General features: G+C 43.1%; 1 protein-coding gene across 1 annotated transcript in view; it reads right to left on the reverse strand.

Annotated features, from left to right (window-relative positions):
- The window catches only part of LOC147677983 (dual specificity protein phosphatase 22-A-like), a 248,296-nt gene that overhangs the window by 100,725 nt on the left and 121,359 nt on the right, over positions 1 to 26,212 (reverse strand). Inside the window, exon 4 of the mRNA XM_086945856.1 lies at positions 17,255 to 17,304. Within this exon, the coding sequence (XP_086801982.1) occupies positions 17,255 to 17,304 (50 nt within the window). The remainder of the gene's footprint in view (positions 1 to 17,254; positions 17,305 to 26,212) is intronic.

A 26,212-nucleotide genomic window follows, 5' to 3' on the forward strand; every position in this document is an offset into this window, starting at 1 on the left:
GTCTCATGAATGCAGACAACCCCAACCACTGTGTTATGTTTTAATTCTTGTCTGTGTTTCACCAGACCAATAACTCAACATATTATACCAATCAATATGGAATAAGTTCTACTTTTACGCCTTGTAACCATCATGGTCTTATGTAACATTTCCTATGATTTGATGTACACACATGTATGATTTCTTTTCTGTATACAATATGCGAGCATGATTTAAATCGCTATGTCACCCTACACTGGGATACATAGCGCTATAATAGAAATCAAAAGAGAAAATAAATGCCTGTCCATAACATACAGGGGTTGAACAAAGTCTAAAAGCTGCTTTGAAAGTGGAGTGGTGTAATATGTACTCTGTATTCCTGTGAGCAAGCATACCCAACATCAAAGAAGGTTCATGGGGTGTCTCCCGCTAAAAACATTTTTAAAAGGAGGTTAAATAGTGTATTTTAAAGCAGCATGTTCACATAAACTTGCTCAAAAACCATTGCCTCTCAAAGTGCACTTGCTAATTACTGAAGTACTTTAAAGGTGTGCAAAGTCAATGAAAACGTTTGACCCCGTTTAATTTAAAATGTGCAGCGGGTGCCCCTATATGTTAATAATTATCCTCATGTGTAAGGGCTAGAATTATTTGGGTAAGGATGGATCCCATATGCCATGGGCGCTCTGTTAATGCCAAGAATGTCATACAGTATGCCAGTGGCACAATGGTGCCATTGACTGCATTCATATATATGTGATAGGTGACCCAAAGGTTAAAATTACTACTAGAATGTCAAGGCCAGAATGATGTTTTTGTTGCCTGTGTCCCCTGCCCAATGTGCCATGGTTGTCCTAAATATACCCAGAATTATCTTGAGTATGGTAGCACCAGCATGTTGCTTTAGGTGTCCCATAAGCCAAGAATGATCTCCAATACGTCAGTGCCAGCATTTTACTACCGGCGTCCCATAAACAACAAACTACCCCTAGTGTGCCACCCAGAGCATTTTGCCATGGGTGGCGCATCCCATATGCCAATAATTACCTCCAATATGCCAGTGCCTGCATTTTGCCAAAGGTTTCCCCTGTACCAAGAATTATGCCCTGTATGTCAGCACCAGCATTTTGCCACGGCTGTCCCATATGCCAGGAATTGCAGCTTGTGTACCTCCATTTTACCTAGTTACATCATATAACAAGTTCTACCGCCTCAGTCACTTTAGCCCGCACTCACTTGCACTCACTTTAACTCACTCTCTAATTCTAACTTAGTCTCACTTATTCCCACTCCCTCTGACTCACTCAATCTCACGGAGTTACACTACTACTCGTATACGCAGCACACATACACTCTCACACAACATTTCATAGGGTTTTATTTTACTTACTTAGCTTCAGCTACCTGACCTGTTGTGCTTCAGAGAATGGTATTGGATAGACTCTCAGGGCAGATAAACAGTCATCAAGCCTTGAGAACTGAAGTACAAAGTTGGAGTCTGCACAGTGATGCATAGGCTCAAGCTGTCAGTTTCTTGCTTTTTCATCTTATCTTGTCATGAGGTAGGGTACGCTGAATGAGGCTCTTGCCAACCCCTCTCCCTCGCAATGAGATGGGCAAGGATGAGCTGACGGCATGACTGATGGGTAGCCCTGGGCACAGTAGAGATTACCACAAAAGTGCCCAGGGCTACCTGTACTAGTGACACCACAGCATCACACTAATGGGGAGGTCTTGAGGCCTGGCGGGACCCAGAGGCCCAGACTAGGACTTCGCTAGTCCTGGTCAACCTCGCTGATGACTGTTGCAGGTGCCTCTATGCGCCTTTGCCAACCATGATTTACTGCCTCAGGCCGCAGCAAGGGAGGGCATCTTTTTTTATTATACTAGTGAATAATAGGTTATTATTAATTACTAGTATTAATAAAAAAAGGGGGCCGAAACAAGGGTGAGAGCTGCTGAAAATAACATATTTTATTCAACAATACCCCAATGGGGAGAGGAGTTCGCCTAACGGCTAGGGTGGTCGACCTCGAATCTGAGTCACTGGGTTTGATCTCGGCAATGACTCTGAACATCCTGTGATTCTGCGCAAATCACTTTATCTCCTCGTGCCTAACAAAAAAAAATGTGTCCTCATGTAATGCAACTGGTGCTATGTAAAGCGCTCTGATACCCGATTCGGGTCAAGTTTGTGCTAAAAATAATATTTAGTGAGTAAAGAGGAGGAATTTCAGAGCCGCTATTTCTCTTTCACTTGTCATTGTAGGTTATTTTCACATAGATCCTGACCTAACCCCTTTTGCCCCTTCGATTTGTACTAGATTTCGGATTGATATTCTGGTCAGAGTCGAGGACCTCATGGATTGGGAGCAGGATTCTTGCAACCTTGTACAAGGTGTTTAAACTGATGCAAGTATTCAGTTTTTACAGCTACAGTGTTTTCAGTCTTCATCATTGCTACTGACTCTAGGAGCTTTAAAATGCCTAATTTACCACTAATTTCTCCAAAAACGAGCCTCCTGAAGCTGACCAAGCAATGTTTTGTGAAAGTTCGGACTCCTCAAGTGTGGGCCACTTTTTTGGGGCTGCCCGGGTCTATTTTTGGTCCCAATCCTACCCTGTCTGTGACCCACTGGTGGGCAGGGAGCATGTCTTTATAGAATTCTGGGGACAATTTGGCTTTGTGGGAGTCTGTCTCAATCTTCTTTAAGCCAGAAAAGAACACTAAAGTCACACATTTCACCTAAAACTCGGAGCATATTCTATTGGCTAAAACTGGCAGCACTGAACTGAGAACCCTAAGGGCCATATTTGTTTTTTCATTCGGTCACAGATTTAATGCGATTTAAAGCTCCTATGAAACTATAGCCAGACTCTAAGGAGTCCTTGTGAAGGATGGGCGCCAAGCAGTCCAACAGGAGCACCTGGACCATGGATGGCCTGTTCACATATATTCTGACCATAATAAGCGATTTCCTCAGGGTTTGTGACACTGTTAGGTGCTAGCAAGGAGGTGCCACTCAATTTCCTTAGGGCCGGCCTTAGGCATTTGCAAGCTGTGCACCTTCACAGGGCCACTAAACCCCAGGGGCCGCCATGCCGATATATATCCTTAATATAATAATCCTCTGAGGATGGATACATATTTGTGTGGCGGCCCCAGTGGCAGGGATTTGGCAGGCTCTGGCTCTGTTCCACTTCCAGACACCCTGACCCCCTTCCTGAGCTCCGAGGGGTTCCGCCCCACCCGGACCACCTCTTCCGATGCCCCCTACCTACACTCCCTGCCCAGGGCCACCATGAGCCTAGAGCCGCCCCTGATTTCCTGGTGCCTTATACAGCTGATGGAGTACTTTGGATTATTTACTCGTCCTCTGATCAGCATCTGCCAACTCCCTCCATTCGGCCAACTACCGGCATTGGAGACTCCGATGTGTAGAGGTCATCCCACTGACCAGAGAGTTTGTTCAGCTTCCCACCTCACCAGTACATAGCACCACCTGTCAGTGGACAGAGATGTCTATTTCTCCCTTGAAAGCTAAGTTTTAAGGTTGACACAGCAGGACTGACTGAGTCCCACTGAACTATCGTCCTTTGACCACGGGCTGGAGACAGGACACATCACACTAGATACATTATATCTAGGGCTCCCAGTTTTCCGTTTTTACTGATTTTTACAGATAAACACACAGAAAACTATTAATTTTCCTGTCTGTATTTATTTATTTTTAATACAGAAAAATACGAAAATAGGCCTTCTTTGGATGATTTTTTTCTACCGTCAATCATGAGTGACAGGTCAGTAGGTGCACAGATTGAGAGGTACGTACAGGAGATTACAAAAAAGACAAAAGATTACCCAATTAAGCTTAATTAAGTGCATATCTACATTGATGTTATTCTATAAAGCAAGTGTAGATGACGCTACTGCACTATATACTACTGAAACCGTTTGGACATTCAAATGAGAGTATACATTTTTCAGTTAAATAAATGTTGAATAACCCCCATTGCAGCTTAATTTATACACAAAATAAAAATGGATAAATACAGAAAAAATTAGCAAAAGATAAATATAGGTAAATTCAGACGGAAATGCCGAAAAAATAAGTACCATCAAACCAGGATCCCTGATTATATCCATTTAAGCATTGCTGTTTTAGTATTGGCCCCTTGTAGTAAGTAGCATAATGACATCTTAGTGATCTGAGAACAGAGAGTTGAACTAAGATGTATTACCATGCCCATTCAGTGTACATAGTGTAAACCTTTCACTTAAAAAAATGTGACCGCCATCTGGAATAAATGTTAGAAATCAAGAAAGAACTTATTGGATCTTTTTTCCTCCCATGTCCCTTCCTTGGACTGACGTTCCCCAATCCCAAATCTACTCAGAGCAATTTATAGATAAACTTAAAAAGCTACCTCTGGTAAAACCAACCATCTTCTCTGAACCCCCCCCCCCCCATCCCCCCCTCGATAGTGCTGCTGTGGATTCCTAGTGACAGCGCTTCCATAAGGCAAGTTGGGTGGGCAGCTTCAGCTCTCGTGGTGATGCGAAATAACAAAGTTCAAGAAAAGTACACTGTTTGGGGAGCACTCCAATAGCAAAATACTATTTTGCCTGGAGTGCTAAACATAATTGCATTATTCCTTTCTATTATTGCTACCCTGTCTTTCAACGATAAGAATAAGTCTTGCCTTCACCACTCAGGATCAGATTTACTATGTGCTAGAGTGGCATTTCGGCCTACTTTACATATGTAACTTTTTTGTTACCAATTTATGCGTTCCACGGCCCCATCTGATCACTGTAACTTGGGACAACGCGGTATTCGGGCTGCCTGCTCTAGTGCAAAAAGCGCTTCAGTTCTGCGCTGTGTGCTATAAAATATTCACACACAGTGCTTAAGGTATGAACTCTAAAGCAGAAGACGACCTACAGGATGCTAATAGAAAAGGATATACCGCTCTCCGTCCTATACGAGACCATCCCGCACTTGCGTGGTGTGATTGGGTGTGTCTTTGAAGAGAGGAGCTGGCTGTTCGGTGCCAATGAGTCCTAGTAACAATGATCGGATGCCTGACCAACTGTTTATTGTTTGTTTTTTTAGCAGTTTAATATACGGCGGACTCGACCCTAAGTTGTTGAACCGCTTTACATTCGAACATATTCCATTTACATAAGGTCACATTACGTTTTTTGACACAGGGGGCATAACTGATTTGTCCATTATCACAGGATGCAGAGTAGACGCCGGGACTCGAACGTGGTTCCCACACTGGAGGACCACAACTAACCTACGATGGAATACATATTAACCATTCTTCGATTCACTATTATGTGTGCCTTTCTCAGAAAATGCAGGGAAATTCTGAATGGTGACGAGAAAGGTGGCGGCGAGGAAAGGCAAGCAATGCCCGTTTACAAGAAATGTCTTTCTAAGCAGGAATAGCATCTTTCACTTTTTTTTTTGTTTTGCTCTTTTTTTTTTTTTTTTTTGCAATCCTATCATGTCTGCAAGACGTTAGCCACAGGAAGGAAGCCTGGTCTAAAGTGCTATTTTCTGCAAATCGTTTTTCAGAGTGGATTTCACAATCTCGGTTGGATTACAGGGCCACCTCAAGGCTTAAGTATGTCTTGTAATAAAAAGGCTTGGGGTGGTTACAATGCATCTGGGCGGTGTTGCAAACGTGCAAACAGTAGGGCTGGGGGTTGCAGAACCTGAATTCTAAGGGTATGTGTGTGTCTCCTTCTTGCCATTTTCCAAATAGGTGGGTTTGCACACTGCAAATAAAGAATCTGCATGGCAGTTGTTGCCTTATGCCCAAGGGGGTTTAGAAGGATGTGTGGTGATAGTAAATGTACAGTGCAATTTAAGAACAGGTCTATCCACGCACAATGGCACCAGTGAAGGATGGAGCCCAAAAACATACTCTGCTGCAGCGGTTTTTAACCTGGAGCCCACAAGACCTATTCAGGCAGTCAGCTTAGAAAATTAAATAATATCAAATTAATAAAGTACATCAGATTAATAAAGTACACACAGGTGTGTGCGCGTGTGTATAGTAGTAGATAAGCTTTATCCGATTTCTACAAACGAGAATCATGAAAGCACAAAAAATACATTATTTTGAAATGTTAACAATTTAAAATCTCATTTTCCACAGCAATAAAAAATTTCTAGGAATAGTGTTCTAATCACATTATTATTGATTTCCTACATTTTATCAGGCATTTCAGGAAATTTGTCAGGCACCATATCACAAATTCATTGTCTAACAGCTGTAGGCTAAAAACGCCAGTCGGCATCTCCTGAAAGCAAACTTCTTTAAAATCGGGAGTCACCATTTTTTTCTTTGCAAATTATAAAATTTACAGAAAAACACTACATGAGTTGTAGTTTGCTCTAAAATATCGTTACAGGGACATAATTAAATCATTCTTGTCCAATCATTCATTTCCGGAAAACTAGTAATACGATGGAAAATATCTCGTGTGATTCTTGCTAACAGAAATCGGTCATATTGACTGGGTACTAGTATGAGATAGGATTGGAGGGATGTATGTCGTTACAACGCATACCTTTACAACGCATTTTTTACACCGCAACATCCATTACAACGCATTCCATTACAAAGCATGCCATTACAACAAATTCTTTGAAACTACCTTTACAACGCATTCCACTACAACGCATACTACATTTACAACGCATACCATTACATTGCATGTATGGTAAGTATTGGATAGTGTAGGGGTAAAAATTACTATTCTAATTCCAGGGGGGTGCAACAGTAGTGTAAGTGTTGGATAGTGTAGGGGTAAAAATTACTATTCTAACTCCAGGGGGTGCAACAGTAGGGCAAGTGTTGGATAGTGTAAGTATGCGTTGTAATGACTGCGTTGTAATGACATGCGTTGTAGTGGTATGCGTTGTAGTGGTATGCGTTGTAGCGGTATGCATTGTAGAGACATGCATTGTAATGGTTGCGTTGTAATGGCATGCGTTGTAATGGATGTTGCGTTGTAAAAGATTCGTTGCAAAGGTAGTGCGTTGTAAAAGTTGCGTTGTAAGTGTTGTTTCCCGGGTTGGATACTATAGGTTATCAATACCATCTTATGATGCAGTACTGTGGGCTTAACGGATTCTTTTAATAATCGACCAGATTCAAGTAATGCCATACAGTTTATTTTCAGGACTTTCCTAGAAATATTGCTCCCATAGTTTTCAAATCACTGTAAAAGTTAGGATCACCTAAGTCATTCAAAAAGTCCCGGACATATTTTAGCCACTTCAGTTTCTTTACATCAGTCATTCCCATAACATCATTAAAAACCACCTGGTTTAAATGGGTTTCCTCATTTGTCCATAACCTGTACCAGAGCATGATTGGTTCTGTTCGGTTATTTCAATCAATGAAAAATGGAACACCTAGTTCCGCATGGCAGATATATGATGATGCACATCTAGCAAGGCCAATATAGATCTTGAAAACGTATTTTCGATTGATTGAAGGGGTTGCACATTACAGTATCCCCATAGTCCTGCGCCATACATGGCTGTCGTTACACATTTGGCCCTATAGATTTGCAATAATACTTATGGAGGCCTTGTGCCTAGTTGTTTTGAAAAGCTGGCTAAGGCTGCTGTGCTTTTCATAAAAACCGGTCTTCTCGTGCACTGCTTGAACCCAGGTGGATTTATGATCGAATAATATGCCTAGATAGGTAAATGTATTATCAAAGTTAATTTTATGGTTGTCTATAAAAAACTTTCTATATTTATTGCTTCCTGTGCCCCATCTCATGATAAACGTTTTTGGGGTATTTACCCTTAGGCCTAGGTCTCGCATAAACGCTACAAAACCATTGAGCAGTCTTTGTAGACCCAACTGAGTACGACACATCAAAATAGCGTCATCATCATACATTAGCGATGGTGTGGGTCGACCATTAGTCGCAGTGAAATCTTGACCTGTTTGGACCAATGCTTTTTCCAAGCCATTTGTGTAGAGATTAAAAAGAAAGGGGGCCAGGACACACCCTTGCCTGACCTTTTTTTTTTATTGGAAAGGGTCCTGTGCATTCTCCATTATTACCATGGTGTACTCTGCCCCTAGCATTCCGGTAATTTCCAAATAGGTGAGTTTGCACACGGTAAATAAAGAATCTGCAGGGTAGTTGTTGGCGTATGCCCAAGGGGGTTTGGAAGGATGTGTGGTGATAGTAAATGTACAGTGCATTTTAAGAACAGGTCTATCCATGCACAATGGCACCAGTGAAGGGTGGAGCCCAAAAACATACTCTACTGCAGCGGGTTTTAACCTGGAGGCCACAAGACCTATTCAGGCAGTCAGCTTAGGAAATTAAATAATATCAAATTAATAAAGTACATCAGAATAATAAAGTACACACAGGTATATTTTTTCCCCAAACAATTTGATCCTCTGAATCCGTGCGCTCCCCAACGGGTACTCTGCGTAGGGGCCGGACAATGGCCCAATCACATACATTTTTGAAAACCAAGGACGCGGCACTCAGGCCTTAGATTTTTAGCGTTCTTTAATGAGACTTCTTAACTCAAGTTGAGTTAAGAAGTCTCATTAAAGAACACTGAAAATCTAAGACCCGAGGGGAGCCTGATTGAACTTGGGACAATTGGAAATGACATTTCACCCTGCTTTACGAGTTCCTTCGGCATTTACAACATAACCCCCCACAGAATCTAACTCACCGTCCTGGGTTGCCTGTATGACAAGGCACCCTGGGAGTTGTGGGCCGGAGAATGGAGAACGGACTGCACCTGTGTAGTTGTATTATCATGGGGGAGGGGCGAACTCGTGTTCACCATACAAATGGGAGCAGGGAGGAACTACACTGATAAGTAATGCTGGTGTTGGGCGCTGACGAAGGCACACGCCGAAATGCATTCGCCGCCATCAGGAAATTTTACCGGGTGAATAAAGGCTTCCTTTCCTGTTCTCCTCTGGGCTTCCGCTTCTTATTTTGGTTGGAGCACTTCTGGACATATATATACACATATACACACACACAAATGTATGTGTTTGTAAAAGCGCATTTAGGCGTCCCCCTGCTTTCTCTAGATCTGAGGTATATAGAGCGCGCTGAAACGAGTTATCGCAAATAAATGGTGCATGTTGAAACTCTGGAGTGGTGGCTGTTTCCTATAACATCCAGATAAGTACGTGGATGTAATTAACAGGTACACCGCCCATTGTCTGACACAAAATAAAGTGTGGTTGAGCACCTTTGATGGATTGGTCCTACGCGTGTTCATATGGATGTAGGTGTGTGTATACGTATACATATATATGCATATACATATATACGCATATATATATATACACATATATATATATACACATATATATATATACACATATATATATATACACACATATATATATATATATATATATATATATACACATATATATATATATATATATACACACACACATATATATATATATATATATATACACATATATATATATATATATATATATATATATATATTTCAAGTGAATCAAAAAGGCTATAAGCAGAAAAGCATTGTATTTGTGCACAATAAAGGTATTGTGCAGTCTCCTGCTGTGCCGCTTCCTTACCTTCCTCACAGAGCTGAATTGAGCGAACTCACTGAAGGAGAAACATCGCACTACAGGTTCCAGGAGGCCATTTGGTTGGCCACGCCCACTGGGGCAGGATCCGTAAACTGAAAAATGGTGCAAACATTTACCGTTTGGTTACAGCAGCACCTATGCCACTGAAGAAGGGATTCATTATCCTGAAACGCGTATGGCATGGCAAGAATAAAGGATGGCTTTCATTCACCCTGTTTGCTTGAAGCCTTTCATCTGTTTTGTGGAGTTACTAGCTTACTGGGCTGCTCTTTAGGGTAACTCTTTTTTGGTGGAATTGATATGCGGCTTAACCCGGCTGCAAAAGAGCCGCCAACTCAGCGAGGGCCCGTGGAGTTATTTACCAATGGCTCCTATTAAAACGGGAGTACGTTCCGGGTGATGTGAGGCATGAACGATGCAGTTTTCAGGTACTGTGAATCAAGCTTCACCTCACTGAAGGTTTTAAAAGTTTATCACAGAGCTGAATTGAACGGACTCACTGGAGGAGAAACATCGCACTACAGGTTCCAGGAGGCCATTTGGTTGGCCACGCCCACTGGGGCAAGATCCATGAACTGAAAAATGGTGCGAACATTTACCGTTTGGTTACAGCAGCACCTATGCCACTGAAGAAGGGTTTCATTATCCTGAAACGCGTATGGCATGAATTCAGCCTGTTTGCTTGCAGCCTTTCATCTGTTATGTGGAGTTACTAGCTTACTGGGCTGCTCTTCAGGGTAACTATTTTTTGGTGATATATATATATTTTGAGTGAAATCGAGAAGGCTATGCGCCGAAAAGCATTGTATTTGTGCACAATAAAGGTATTGTGCATTCTCCTGGTGTGCCGCTTCCTTACCTTCCTCATTTTGGGGAATGTCATTTTGGAAACCTTTTAAAGAAATGTAACGCCTGCTGTCGCCGTTAGCTGGCACTGACACCGTGGGAAGGGGAGATGCTGAGTACAGTGTTCCTTGGGAATATATTATATACTAGCAGCCCGCCCCAGCGTTGCCTGGAGCAGAAGGGGGCTGGAGGCAGCATTCATAGATAGATAGGGTCAAAATAGTTTGAATAATAGGGAAATTATTGAGTCAACATTAATATCTGCCTGAAGACAACCATGTATTCCTCTAAGGGCTTCTATAAAAGTGCATCTATCTAAATCTAACTTGCACATTATAGCAGACTGTTTACTAAGCGTCCATCAGATATGCGCCCGCCCAGATTACGTGCATCCTTCTGCTTACACTTTTCACGGTGTGTGAGCTTTGTGTCTCTTGTCCATCATTTCTAGGATCATTGTCGTTAACATGGCACTTTGTGTGGCTTGCCGTGATTTCGCATTTTCATTGGCACACATCGCTTTTATATTGGTTCAGCATTCAAACACAGCCCCGACATTGCCCAGACCGCCTCCCTCCTGCCTCCCTCCCGCCTCCCGCCTCCCCTTTGCCTTAACTGAGCCGCCGCTCTTCCCCGCGCTCCGGACTTCACCGCCACTCCTCGCTGCTCGTCACCGCTCCACCCCGCCTGTCGTCATCACGCACGTTGCAAACATCGCTAGGTCACGGCCAGCGCTACGTCGCAGCCGGCGCTACTTTTAGGGGACTACTTTGTTTTTAAAGTTTAATTTACATTTTTTTTAATTTTATGCAGCCTATGTCCATCTACCCACCCTGAGGATTACAACAATGTACTGGGTGTGTGGATTGGCGCTGTGGTTCCCGAGTTTACCTTGCCAAAAGGTTTCTGTTCTCTCTTTATAATAGTAGTATAGATATATATATATATATTCATTCCGATGTCCTGTGCACGAAGGACGCCACTCCACCAGACTTGGTTCACCGAACTTTTTATTTACAGCGGACAGCTTACAACAGAGTTCATTTGTGACTCCCTGATGCGTTTCGAGACCATGTCTCTTCTTCAAAGGGAAAAGCACGCTGGTGCGCGGCTGCGCCTTACACACATATAATCCCATTTGCATACTGCTCCCACCTGGGTATTGTGACAGCATGCTGGGAGTTGTAGTGCATGGTCAACCCTCCCGTGGGTAATTACAAAGTTCAATTATCCTGCCGGGCACCAACCTCCAATGTCGCTTTTTCAGTCTGTTAAAGCCCTCCAGTGGGCCTCCGTTTTCAAAGTTGTCCGTAAATTGATTTACAACTCTGGTGCCGCGCATTATGCCCGCTTGGTTGGGATTATATGTGTGTAAGGCGCAGCCGCGCACCAGCGTGCTTTTCCCTTTGAAGAAGAGACATGGTCTCGAAACGCGTCAGGGAGTCACAAATGAACTCTGTTGTAAGCTGTCCGCTGTAAATAAAAAGTTCGGTGAACCAAGTCTGGTGGAGTGGCGTCCTTCGTGCACAGGACATCGGAATGAATTTTGGACACGGCAGTCCGGCCGTGGAAGGATGCACCGCCCGCGTGAAGGAATGGCGGGGCTGCATGCCTGAACCAAGCGGGCATAATGCGCGGCACCAGAGTTGTAAATCAATTTACGGACAACTTTGAAAACGGAGGCCCACTGGAGGGCTTTAACAGACTGAAAAAGCGACATTGGAGGTTGGTGCCCGGCAGGATAATTGAACTTTGTAATTACCCACGGGAGGGTTGACAATGCACTACAACTCCCAGCATGCTGTCACAATACCCAGGTGGGAGCAGTATGCAAATGGGATTATATGTGTGTAAGGCGCAGCCGCGCACCAGCGTGCTTTTCCCTTTGAAGAAGAGACATGGTCTCGAAACGCGTCAGGGAGTCACAAATGAACTCTGTTGTAAGCTGTCCGCTGTAAATAAAATGTTCGGTGAACCAAGTCTGGTGGAGTGGCGTCCTTCGTGCACAGGACATCGGAATGAATTTTGGACACGGCAGTCCGGCCGTGGAAGGATGCACCGCCCGCGTGAAGGAATGGCGGGGCTGCATGCCTGAACCAAGCGGGCATAATGCGCGGCACCAGAGTTGTAAATCAATTTACGGACAACTTTGAAAACGGAGGCCCACTGGAGGGCTTTAACAGACTGAAAAAGCGACATTGGAGGTTGGTGCCCGGCAGGATAATTGAACTTTGTAATTACCCACGGGAGGGTTGACAATGCACTACAACTCCCAGCATGCTGTCACAATACCCAGGTGGGAGCAGTATGCAAATGGGATTATATGTGTGTAAGGCGCAGCCGCGCACCAGCGTGCTTTTCCCTTTGAAGAAGAGACATGGTCTCGAAACGCGTCAGGGAGTCACAAATGAACTCTGTTGTAAGCTGTCCGCTGTAAATAAAAAGTTCGGTGAACCAAGTCTGGTGGAGTGGCGTCCTTCGTGCACAGGACATCGGAATGAATATATATATATATATATATACACATATATATATATATATATACATATATATATATATATATATATACACACATATATATATATATATATATATATACACAAGTCCTGTGAGTTTGGCTCACAACGCTGTTCTCCTCCTCCAGGTACAGATCTCTCAAACACCAAAAGTTGTGCATTAACGTGTCTTTATTCTCCCCTCACCATCAGCATGACGCGTTTCGGCTGTGTCACAACAGCCTTGATCACATGGCCTCAAATTACCAATGGGGGTGTTTAAATACTGTGTTCATTACAGATAACATCAAACATGTGGGTAATAGACATAAAGGAAATACTTGTGCAAATTTCACGATATATACAGTGATTAGAACAGTGTACTGGGATTAATCAATAAATAACAAAAACTAATTTTCCCAGGGTCGCATACTAATAATGACATTGAGCGAATGCTGCCCACATTTTGTATAAAAATGCAATACAGTGCAAGTGCCTACAAAAGTTCTAATACTGCTAATCAATTCATCTCTCGAGTGAATTCACATGTTGTTTACTATCCAACCATGTGCACTTTAGAGTGAAAATAACATAGACCATTCTGTCTTCCTATGTCTTTGAATATAAGAAACCACATGAAATTAAGATGTCACCTAAAAAGTGCTAAAGTGCTCAAAATTAGAAAAAGTGCATAAAATAAGCGCAATATGTACACAGTGATAATCTTTCATAGAATGTGGTCAATCACAGATAATAAATCTAAATAACTGTACATGCGTGAATATTTCATATATATACACAGTTATAAACACAAAGCATAACTGCTGTTGCTAGGAACCGACTTTATATATATATATATATATATATATACACATACATATACTGAAAATGTCAGGAATTTGAAGTTGGGGGATAAAGTTTTCCTTATCGTGATTCATGAGAGAAGCGCAATTAAAGCAAACGGAATCTTGCATGGATGACTGGTGGCCTCAGTTGAAACACTGGCATGCATTGACAAAAAGACAGTATCCTTTAAGACCAAAAACAACAAAGTCATACGCTACAGTCTGCTTCTTTTAGAAAGAAAACTACAAAAGCTATAAACTTCCCATTAAATAAAAAGAAATACTTTTTTTGTAAGTATTGGTTAGTGAATTAAATAGAATTTCATAATGTGTGCATTTGTTTGATGTATACATTTTTGTGTATTTTTTTGTATCGTTTTAAGGTTCAGATCATAGCAAATTGCTTAGAATGGGCTCTCTGGCTTCCAGTAGTCCTTTAGTGGGGGTCAACAGCAGTCCAAAGAGACAGAGCACTGCTCTGCTGTAGGAAAAGGTGGAGGGGGGTGCTCACACTACGCAGCTTTCAAAGCTTGCATTACCACTAGATTCGATGCCTTTCTCGTGAGCTTTTCCTAAAAATTCCCATTCAACAACTAGATTAAGGGGTGAGGGCATTCTTATTAGCCATAGGTGAAAGAAATGTAAATGTGCTAATTGAAATCTTGGTGGGAAATTTTTTCATTACACCTTTTCTTCCCCAAATTATTCTCCCTCTGAGAGCAGACTTTTGCTGTTTTCCCCACTAATACAATCGCTGGATTCCAATGCTAGATTTTGGAATGGATGCAAAGTTTGAAATAATATTCACGAAGTGTGCTGCAGCAAACCTTATAAATATTGCAAATCAAAATTCCATGGTTTAAGCTTTGATACTATAACTTCACATTGTGTTTTCTATCACCTGCTTCCAAACTGATTCTTGGTGGAGTAAATTTAACAAGATGTCACAGATTGTATCACCATCCTGGGTCCCCACCCCCTGTTTCAGAGGATGGAGATGTGTAAATCTACACTTTTGAGAAACTTTATACTTGTAAATGGTAAAAAGCCAAAACTAGTAAGGTTACTCAGAAGTTTAAGAATACATTTGCACATGTAAATTACTCACAAGTGTAATTTACATTTGGTAATAATCCCATATGTGTGGAAATTGTATTTAAAGGGTCCTATATATTCATGTGGTCTCTTTATACGGATGTATGACATTACAACGCATGCTTTTACCAGGCATGCCTTTACAACGCTGTTTTTACAACGCATGCCTTTACAACGCATAGTGCTTTGGGGCGCTGGATAGTGAATAGTTTAATTTACTATTCAAACTCCAGTCCCCGTGGATAGTAGGGAAGGTGTTGGATAGTAAATTAAACCTATTCCCTATCCTAGTGCGCCCCCCAGCGCAATGCGTTGTAATGGTTTGCGTTGTAAAAGTTGCGTCGTAAAGGCACTGCGTGGTAAAAGTTGCATTGTAAAGGATGTTTCCCCTTTATACTGCATTGATACACTACTTCTTATCTTTGAGGTAGAAATGTGGGCTTCATCAGTGTGTGTTTTCTTCTTTCTTACCATTATATAAAATGCACCAAAGATGTATCTCCTGCAGTATGCCATTTAATACCAAACTTCAAAATGTATTACTATTACAAGAAGTTCTTCCTGGTGAAAGAAACTAACAATTCCCATCAGCATATTCACACTTTCACAAAAAAATGTAAAGTCTCATTCTGAACATTAATGTCAGCCATTGACGGCTTCTTACCCAATATTGTGCAGTACCTAGGGGCTCTCGATATGATTTATAAGCCTTTGTCTATTCTCGAAGAAATTAGAAAGGAACAAGCGCTGCAACTCAAAACTTCCAAAATAAGACAAATAACTCTCAGCTGCGACTTTCTGACTACTGAATGCATCATATAATGAACAACCAATAGCAAAATATTTCCCTGTGAATTCAATCCACAGCGCCAAATCTTCCCTGGCTTTTCTTGGACAATTACACACTTTGGGAATATTGAAGATTTTACCCCCATTAACTTTTTGAGTTTGTAACCCAGAATATCTACAGCAGGTCTTGGGGGGGACGAATACATCTGTCAAAAGAAGATTCTGAGCTTTCTTAGAATTGCATTGGAAATCTCCATGCTGGCGCAAACCGGAGCTGGAACCAAATCAGGATCAGAACTTCGGCGCTAATGCCCCACCCCAGATGTGTTTTTGTCACCAAGATTTACAAAACCAGGCGCAAATTGTGTGGGTGACCATTTCACATTTCGAGCATACCATGGGGGAGTGCAAAGATGTGGTATTACTCAGTTAGCCCACATTCCAAGGTGCATAATATGGATAACATACTTTACGACGCGGTCTTTACACCGCACTACCATTACAACGCTACTTGTACCACGACTTGCTCTGGAGGACGCTCTAGGCTAAGGAATAGTAGATTTACTATTCCAACACCTTCCCTACTGTACGTAGGCTGGAGTTGGAATTGTCAATTATACGATTCCTAAGTCCAGCACCCTACAGCGCAAGTCGTGGTAACTACTTGCGTTGTAAAACCAGCGTTGCAATGGTAGTGCGGTGTAAAGACCGCGTAGTAACTTCATACATCCGCATAATATAGAATGGTGTGGTAATAGCAAACTCTGTAAATACCATAACCAACAGAATCTGTATTCTACAGGTGGCTGTTACCGCCCGTTTTGCACAGGATTCGTAATGAGCCCCTCACTCTCACCTTGTGAATTGTGCACTAATGCATGAAAGAATGGCCTGGCTAGAAATGTGCAAACTAAGAAACTTTGTTCCCCCGAACTTAAAGTTGAGGACAAATGCTGGGAATGTTGCATTTTTTTACTGCCACAAAATTGGGAGAAACAAAACTATGCAAAATTCTGACCTGTCGATTTTCTATTAGAACATTTGCTTGCTGATGGAAATTTGTTAGGTTATTTCATCGGGAAGCGACAATGAGTTCCAAGAACTATACATAATATTTAAATTCACCATTCCATCCATCTGGACTTCAAAACCTTCTATAGCTTTTTCAATCGCACACAGCAAACTTTTCCTAATTTTTGCAATAAAACTCTCGTTTACTTAGGAGTCCTAAAATATGTTTGACAATGTTTTTTTAAAACGTTGGGAAAGTTTACTCAAGTAAATATGTGATTGGTTTGTCTTTTTTCCATTTATAAAAACGAAAAAACGTCTGGCTGCAATATTTCAATACCTTTGCCAACGTTTCTGCCTACACTGGATCTTTCCCACCGGTATGATGCGGAGCATGAAGTAATTCAACTCAGGAACACTGGAGCATTTTCAACAAAATTTTCGTTTTTCTGCAAAAATATCTACATATCTGGTTGACTGCTACCAATTTTAAGACAATAGGGAAACAGAGAAAGATAGCAGGCAGCAAGTACTTACAGGTTTTGACTGGATGAGTCCGAAGCAGCTATACAGAGGTAGGTCATTCCCTGGGGAAAAAAGCAGAAATAGATCTTGTTACCACTTCCAGGTCAGAGAAAATAGAGGCCACTTAATCTGGCTCAGGCTGCTGTGGAATCAGACTGTAAAGAGTGGAAAGAGCAGAAGGACTGCGCTCAGGAAATACAATATAGTTACCCCCTCTGGTATACAGTCAGACATGTGTAGAAAGGAAGTATTTTGAGAATATGTACAGAAGATAAAGGTAACACCTATTTGCAATCTAGGATGAACCTAAAGGCGCTGCAAAAAAATAGCTCACTGGGTAAATGCATATGTTGCAGTAAACTGTAAGCACCATGCAAACCAGAGATTAACTCCTGGAGAGGGCAACTCAGGCTCTCATCCTTGTAAGGTTCATACGTGACCCTCGAGATGTGTAATACCTGGTATCTAAAGATCTTTGATGTTTAAAGTCTGTTCATTATTGGGCCTTTAAAAAAAACAGTTAATCACTACTCATATAATTATGACACGTCACTTAAAGTGGTTGTTCAAACATCTTGAGAGCAACTTGGCCAACATAAAGAGGAATTTAGTTAAGATTTAATTTATACACACAGCGAGCATCAGGTTGCGTCTCAAGTGCAAGAGTACAGAGCATTTAGTCACATCCATCAGCTGACTCCTTGCCCTGAGAACCACGTTCGGCCAATCACACTTTGCTTAATGGGATCTGTAGTCCTAGGCCTCTAAATGAAAGCAGTTAAAGAGCCCATCCCAAAATCCAAATTGCTTTGTTATAAAATCCAGAGGAATTACATTAAGGTGGCCGACAAGACGTGGAGCTAGTGTGAGGCTTTTCTGAATGAAGTGCACAGAGGAATGGCCATACAGAGTTCTACAAGAAGACAGCTGTACAAAGATATTTAGAATTTCCCAGAGCACCAGAGCAGTGTCTGAAAAAGACAATGAAGCTACTATAGAGTTCAGCACGCCAAGCAGTTGTACATCAGGCAAGGGGCTAAACCGTGGGAGAAACTATGAACAGGCCACCTTTGCGTTTTATAAGTCTTACCCATAGCTACTGCAAGAAAACCAGCAACTATGTTTTTTGTTTATGTTTCACCTGCACAACACTTGCGCTGTGCTTGTGAAATCTCTTGTAATAAAAAAAACTCTTAAACGGGGCTTACTGCCCGCCCTTACTTTCCATTTGTTCATCTGATTGCCACTCTGTTTTCCTTTGCTTTCTGTTGGTTGTAGCATGCTAGTTCCTGTTGGGTTCAGGTTTCCTTTCATGCATTCATCTCATCAGTGGAGACTTTGACGATTAAAGAAACGTTTGACACATTTCACACATGCACTGCATGGGATTACAGTGTACACCTTATTATTGTTTGCTATCATAGAATTCATTCATTTTGCCACGAGGCAGTGTTTAAGCCAACTATTAAAAATAGCACACATGCGTTATTTGTGTTAATCCACCACTCCCGCCTGCTGCCATTTTTAACGAACCCCTTGTCACTGCTTTTCACTCACCACACCCTCCCCTTACACTCTGTTCAGTTCAATTCAAATAACTTTATTTGGTCATATTAAAAAAGAAAACAAAGTGTTGTGCAATAACTTACAACAGGATATCATGAAATAGTACAGAAACATCTAAAAACCTTTAGATAAAAATACACACCTCATACGCACAATATGGTCACCAAATACAGTACATAAAATAGCATTAATTTGGATGCCAACGAGCAAGTTTCTAAAATGTATGGGCAAGTCAGAATAATATAGTCAAGATCATTTTTACTTCACACAGTAGGAGTGTGATCTTGGCCGGTATCAAATTCAGTCCTTAAAATGGGTTTACAAATTAACACAGTACATCACAGCCCTATCAGGATATTTTTTTCTGTGTCAATAATATCAATTAACATGTCATGCCATGGGTGTTTCAGTGAATATATAAAAAATATATAGTTAGTGAAAAACCTCAGAATGTATATACACACACCTATAAAATTGATTAAATACATGGGACAAAATGGTTGTGTTCTACAAACAAAATGGATAAAAACATTGCTATAAAGACGATTTCAACAAAGGACAGTTTGTGGGATGTTGTCTATGCTGCTGATATGATTATTATTTTTTTAGTTAGAATCAGGGATGTTTATTTAGTTTATCCACTGTATGTTATACTAGGTTATATTAATGTGTCTTAAAGAGTTCAAGATCACCATATGTGGCTCCTTGGGGCTTAAACAAAACTGCAGCTGCTAAAGATCTGTATTGGAATCTAAAGAGGGAAGAAGAGACATGCTTTAAAATATCTCGTAATGAACAAAAGCTTGAGTATTTTATGTACCCCTTTAGAAGCAAATTCTAAAATTTGTCATCCAAATAGGAGAAGGCTGTGCCACCTAACCTGAACTTCTTTATCATGGGAAAGAAACAAAAGTCAATCTTTTACAGAAGAACGCAGTCACCAGGATCACAAAAGTGGTCTCGGTAAACAATCTATTTAGTTTTGTAGTTGGTTATTTTGTAGTTTTATATAGTGCGACATAGAAGTAGTGTGGTGTTGCAGTAGAATTCATAGTCATGGGTCACAGACTTAAACTTAGCATGGATTCCACTGGTACAGAGGTGATGTGCTCTCTGCCCCTAGAGCCATCCTGAATTTGAGAGAGAATCCGGCTGATAGCCCTGCAGATCCAAGCAGAGGTTCATAGAGTAGTCTGCGACATATATTAGCAGCAATGTTAATACAACACCTCCACACGTCTCCGGAAAAAGGCGCGGGGGCACTCCTTAAAAGCATGATTTGAAGGGAGTCAGTGTCGATTTCATTAATCGGGCAATTTATTGTAACCTTTTGGAAATTAGGGCTCCTAATGTTTTGGCAGTAGACTTGGGAGTAGGTTTTGTCTCAGGCACTCTGGTGGTCACATACTACTCCATTCTTAGGTTATGGATTAGATTATATGCTATATCATAGGATATAGGATGTTATAGGATATGTGATTGTTAGCAATTGGGCTTCTGAATGGCAGAGGTATGCACCATGTCCAAGCAGGAACCACATTCCTAGTCAGGGCATGTTGAAAAACACTCTAAATTATCCTGTGCTCACCCTCTGGTTGCTTGGCAAAGAGAAGTCAGGATTAACTAAAGAGGCAATGTGTAAAGTATTTGGGCAACACTTCAAACAGTAACACAGTAAAAACAGCACAATAAGACTCCATAGCAGGTTAGAAACATAGAGAATCATTTTTTAGAAATAAAAAAAGACCACAATTATAATATTCTATAAGTAGAATTAGAGATATGAATTTCTAAAGACTAAATGTAAAAGTAGCATTTAGAAGCAATAAGTGCCTATTGGAATATCTGTCCATGCCGGACCGGGACAAAGTCAAAAGTGCAGGCAGGCTGTGATGGAGCATGGTCTGGATACAGAGACCCACTTAGGTCTGCAGAATATACGTACCTTGATCCATAGTTTGCATCAACAAAGTTGTGGGGTGCAGCTGAGTGATGAGTCAGTGATTCCCACACAGTTGGAGTGATGCGCCTGATTTTTCCACACAACAGCAGTGATACAATGGTTCAGTGAGCAGTGCGCGGGTTTTGGAGGTGCGGCTGTTACGAATGTGATGAGCCAGGTTTCTCCACACTTTAGAGGTGATGCGTCATCCTCTGCACACTGTGGCGGTGATGTTTTGGTTCCAAAGCTGCAATTTCGGAGACGTCACAGCGGTTCCAAAAGCATTGTGCTGATCCTGTTCCCGCAACAGCAGTGATGTGTCGATTCTGCTATCACATCAGAGGACGAGTGAGTTCCACTGTGGCACCACTTGGCCAGACAGACTCACAAGCAGTAGAGTCCAAGTGTTGAAGCAGGATATTTGTAAGTCTTTAATGATGGCAAAACTTAGAATCAGGAGGGAAGCCAGCAAGCCGTTGGAGTCACTCTGGGTTTAAGTGCTGCAGGTCCACTCCTTCTCACCAAGGTAAAGAGAGCAGCAGGCAGGAGGGCAATACAGCAAGGAATGTATTCAGTAAACAGCAGTCTAGCAGAGTTGCAGTCCTTGAGCAGCACAGCAGTTCCTCCTCTTCCTGGCAGAGTGGTCACAGGTCCAGCAGTGTACTGAAGTTATGGTGTCATAGTTCCAGTACTTCTATCCAGTTGTGCCTTTACAGTGGGGGAGTCTTCAAAGAAAGCTTTGAAGTGCACAGAAATCCTCCCTTCTGCCCCTGGCTCCAAACTCACTACAGGGGGGTATGCAGCCATTTATGTGTGAACAGGACATAGCCTATTCAGGAAACAGCTTTTACAACGGAACTGTTACAAGGCATGCCTTTAGATGACATGTTGTTGCAACGTGAAAGGTGTGCAGCACTGGGTAGAAGGTGTTTGATTTAATTTGAAACCTTCCCTAATGTCGCACACACTGGAGTTGGAATAGAAAATTAATCTATTCCAACTTCCAGCGCCCCCCCCGCCCCCCCCCCCCCCCAACAGATACCGGGAGTCAAAATTTGTGTTGCAACGGCTTGCGATGTATTGGCATGCGTTGTAACGTCACATATTCAGCCTATTCATGTGTAAGTGTGAGCCTGTGCCCAGCTCCTCCCTACCATCTCCATCCGATCTCTCAGGAAGGCCCAACAAGACACAACTCAGCTCTTTGTTTCTGGTGTTATTAGAAGGTATACACAAAGTCCAGATGTCACCCAACCCAGACTGAACAGCGAGACAGGCAGAAAGCACCAAGTGGCTAAACTAAGTAAATGCCAACTTTTTCAAAGGTGACATTTGCTAAACTGTAATTTAAAATCCAACTGCGCCATACAATGTGATTTTAAATTAGGAGTCCATTGACTCCAAACTTGAAAAGTACATCTCTTCACAATTGGGAGTTACAATTAAAAGATTTAATAAGATAATCCCAATGTTATTTTCACCACTAAGACATGTAAAACTTAAAAATGCATGCCCAGTCTTTCAAAATACATTGCACCCTGCCCTGTGGGTTAGAGAGGGCCTACGTTAGGGGTGACTTATGTGTATAAAAAGGGTAGGTTTAGGCCTGGCAAGCAGTTTATATTGCCAGGTCGAAGTAGCTGTGTAAAAGTGCACATACAGGCCCTGCAATGGCAGGCCTGAGTAATGGTTAGAGGGCTAATTAATTGGGTGGCACAATGAGAGCTGCAGGGTCACACTACCATGTTTGGCGGGGGGAATACAGGCACTTTAGCACTGGGTAGCAGTGGTAAAATGCACTCGGTCCTAAAACCAGCAAAAACCAGCTCAGAATAATGTAGGGAGGCAGGCACAAAGTTGGGGGAAAACCACCCTAACGCGGTCAGGTCTTACAATTATCTTATGGTACATCATGTTATGTTGTGGATAATGATCTGACTTTATCGTGCAAGGGAGAACAGATTGCCTTCTGTGGTGCTCCCGATGCATTAAAACAAGGAGCTACCTTGTCTAGCTATAGGGGAGATGGGCCATGGACTCCCTCCTTGGTCGTCACCTACCCAGTCGGGCTTTAGACAGACTTCTTTTCGTCTCTCCTTCTATTTATGTCTCTCCTTCTCTCCTCTCTCAATGTTTTGAGACTGAGCTATTTTGTCTGATGGAGCTACCTAGTTTAGCTATAGGGGAGATGGGCCATGGACTCCCTCCTTGGTCGTCACCTACCCAGTTGGCCTTTAGACAGACTTCTTTTCATCTCTCCTGGTTGTCTCTTCCCCCATCCTCCCTTTCTCACCCTCCCCTCTACGCTCAATTATTCTGCCCTCCATGTTCTTTAAATGTTTCCCATTGAGACCTAGTTTTTTGGCCAAAGCCCGGTGGAGCTACCTGACAGCTATAGAGGAGATGGGTTTTGGGACTTCCCCCTCGACCGTCACCTACCCAGCCGGACTTTGGGCAGGCCTTCATTCGTCTTTCTGCCGTTTCTCCCCCCACCCCTTTACCCTTACCCCCTTCCCCTCTACACTTCACTTATCTCGTTCTCTATGCTCCTGTAATCGTTTGTCTAGCAACATATGTAAATCGAAACTGATGTAATCTTGTAATTTTGTGAAACATCATGTAAAGCGCTCTGATACCTCCGGGTCTAGCTAGCGCTATATAAAACTTTAAATTAAATAAAATAAATAAATAAATAAATAAATAAATACATTTCTTAGGTAATTTGACTATGTGTGGCGCTGAGGTTTGCCTTAAGGAAGCACCGGCCTCAAGTTCACTCGTTCTGAAACTGAGAAGGCACAAAAATTCACTTACTGATTTCGGCCATTTGACTGAAAAAAAGATTTGATTTTCTATGTGAGTTTTATAAAGCAAAGACCATGGTCCGAGATCGCCGACCGAGGAGAAGCAAAGGCAGGCAGGGCAAAAAGGCTGGATGTCCTGTGCCAGGACTCCATAGCTTACTGGAAAAGATGAATGTAGAGAGTCTGACCAGGCAGAGCAGACTAGCCCAGAACCAACAGGGCACACGGCTTCCAAGTGCAAAAGAGGTCAATCTCAGATGAAGCAGTGCAAGCTTCTGTCACACACAGGAGAGATACATCTCAGAAGACGTAGGGGAAGCTTCTTTCACAAGTAGAAGTGGTACATCTGAGAAGAAGCAAGGAGAGCTTTCTTCCAAAGGAGGAGTAGCAATCTTAGTAACAAAAAGGCAATATTCCTTCACAAGGAGAAGAGTCACAGCTCAGGAGCAGCATGGCAAGCTTCCTTCCTAGGCACTAGAGTTACATATCAGAAGCAGTAGGCAAGCTTCCCTCTGAAGCACCAGGGAAATTCCAAAGCAGAATGACCGCTGTCCTTATGCTGTGTTTACATGTCAAAGAGGTGCAAGCGCAGAAGCTGAGCTATACAAATGTATCTTCCATTCCATTCCAAGCAAAGTACAAGCTTCCTTGACATACAGAAGAGGGACAGCTCAGAAGCAGCACAGCAAGCTTCCTTGACACACAGAAGACTTACAGCTCAACAGCACTGCAAGCTTCCTTCACTCTCACAAGTAGCGGTAAAGGAAGCTCAGAAGCAGCACAGCAAGCTTCCTTCACTCTCACAAGAATAGGTAAAGCTCAGAAGCAGCTGGGCGGGGTTCTCTCAGTAATGCAGATCACAATGGTGCCCAGAGCAGCAGTGCCAGCTGCACTGGTTGCGCATTTGGAGTTAACTTGCACGTGTGCGTGTGGTGCCTCTCAAAAGCCATGTGGGAGGGGGTTAAAATATGTAGGAATTGGATGGGATCCCCCTATATTGGGAGATTCATCACTTGGAGAAAGGAGGTGAGAATTGTTATCTCAGCACGTTTTTTTCCCTGTACAACATATCTCGAGAGATCACAATCTGTTTCGTGTCAGAAGTGAGTTCATCCAGTCTCATGTTTTCATTAGCGTTCTTGAGATTTTATTGTGTTTAACCAGTATAAATTTCGGACCAGAATGGAAAATGAACAGAACGCAATGAAAGTTAAAAAAAACTTTTATATTCGCTATTTAAAACAAAAATAAAGTGCTTTAAAAAGAAAAAGACTGAAGAAAAAACAAGCATTAGAAATGCAATAGGTCTCGCAGCATTAGAGTTAGTGCTTTTAGAATTGTTTATGGGTTTTTTTGTAAATCTTTAGCATGAGGTTGAGGGTGAGTGAGGGTGAGGGGTTGAGGGTGGGTGAGGGGTTGAGGGTGAGTGAGGTGAGGGGTTGAGGGTGAGTGAGGGTGAGTGAGGGTGAGGGGTTGAGGGTGGGTGAGGGTGAGTGAGGATGAGTGAGAGTGAGGGTGAGTGAGGGTGAGGGTGAGTGAGGTTGAGGGTGAGTGAGGGTGAGTGGTTGAGGGTGAGTGAGGGTGAGGCCGAGGTGTTGAGGGTGAGGGTGAGTGAGGGTGAGTGAGGGGTTGAGGGTGAGGGGTTGAGGGTGGGTGAGGGGTTGAGGGTGAGTGAGGGTGAGGGGTTGAGGGTGAGTGAGGGTGAGGGTGAGTGAGGGTGAGTGAGGGTGAGTGAGGGTGAGGGTGAGTGAGGGTGAGTGAGGGTGAGTGAGGGTGGGTGAGTGTGAGGGGTTGAGGGTGAGTGAGGGGTTGAGGGTGAGGGTGAGTGAGGGTGAGTGAGGGGTTGAGGGTGAGTGAGGGGTTGAGGGTGAGTGAGGGTGAGTGAGGGGTTGAGGGTGAGTGAGGGTGAGGGGTTGAGGGTGAGTGAGGGTGAGGGGTTGAGGGTGGGTGAGGGGTTGAGGGTGGGTGAGGGGTTGAGGGTGAGTGAGGGTGAGGGTGAGTGAGGGGGAGTGAGGGGTTGAGGGTGAGGGTGAGTGAGGGTGAGGGTGAGTGAGGGGTTGAGGGTGAGTGAGGGTGAGTGAGGGGTTGAGGGTGAGTGAGGGTGAGTGAGGGGTTGAGGGTGAGTGAGGGTGAGGGGTTGAGGGTGGGTGAGGAGTTGAGGGTGAGTGAGGGGTTGAGGGTGAGTGAGGGGTTGAGGGTGAGTGAGGGGTTGAGGGTGGGTGAGGGGTTGAGGGTGGGTGAGGGTGAGGGGTTGAGGGTGAGTGAGGGTGAGGGTGAGTGAGGGTGAGTGAGGGGTTGAGGGTGAGGGTGAGTGAGGGTGAGTGAGGGTGAGTGAGGGTGAGTGAGGGGTTGAGGGTGAGTGAGGGGTTGAGGGTGAGTGAGGGTGAGGGGTTGAGGGTGGGTGAGGGGTTGGGGGTGAGTGAGGGTGAGTGAGGGGTTGAGGGTGAGTGAGGGTGAGGGGTTGAGGGTGAGTGAGGGTGAGGGGTTGAGGGTGGGTGAGGGGTTGAGGGTGGGTGAGGGGTTGAGGGTGAGTGAGGGTGAGGGTGAGTGAGGGTGAGTGAGGGGTTGAGGGTGAGGGTGAGTGAGGGTGAGTGAGGGGTTGAGGGTGAGTGAGGGGTTGAGGGTGAGTGAGGGTGAGTGAGGGGTTGAGGGTGAGTG

This window comes from Lissotriton vulgaris, chromosome 12 (genome assembly GCF_964263255.1).
Source record: "Lissotriton vulgaris chromosome 12, aLisVul1.2, whole genome shotgun sequence".
Lineage (NCBI taxonomy): Eukaryota > Metazoa > Chordata > Amphibia > Caudata > Salamandridae > Lissotriton > Lissotriton vulgaris.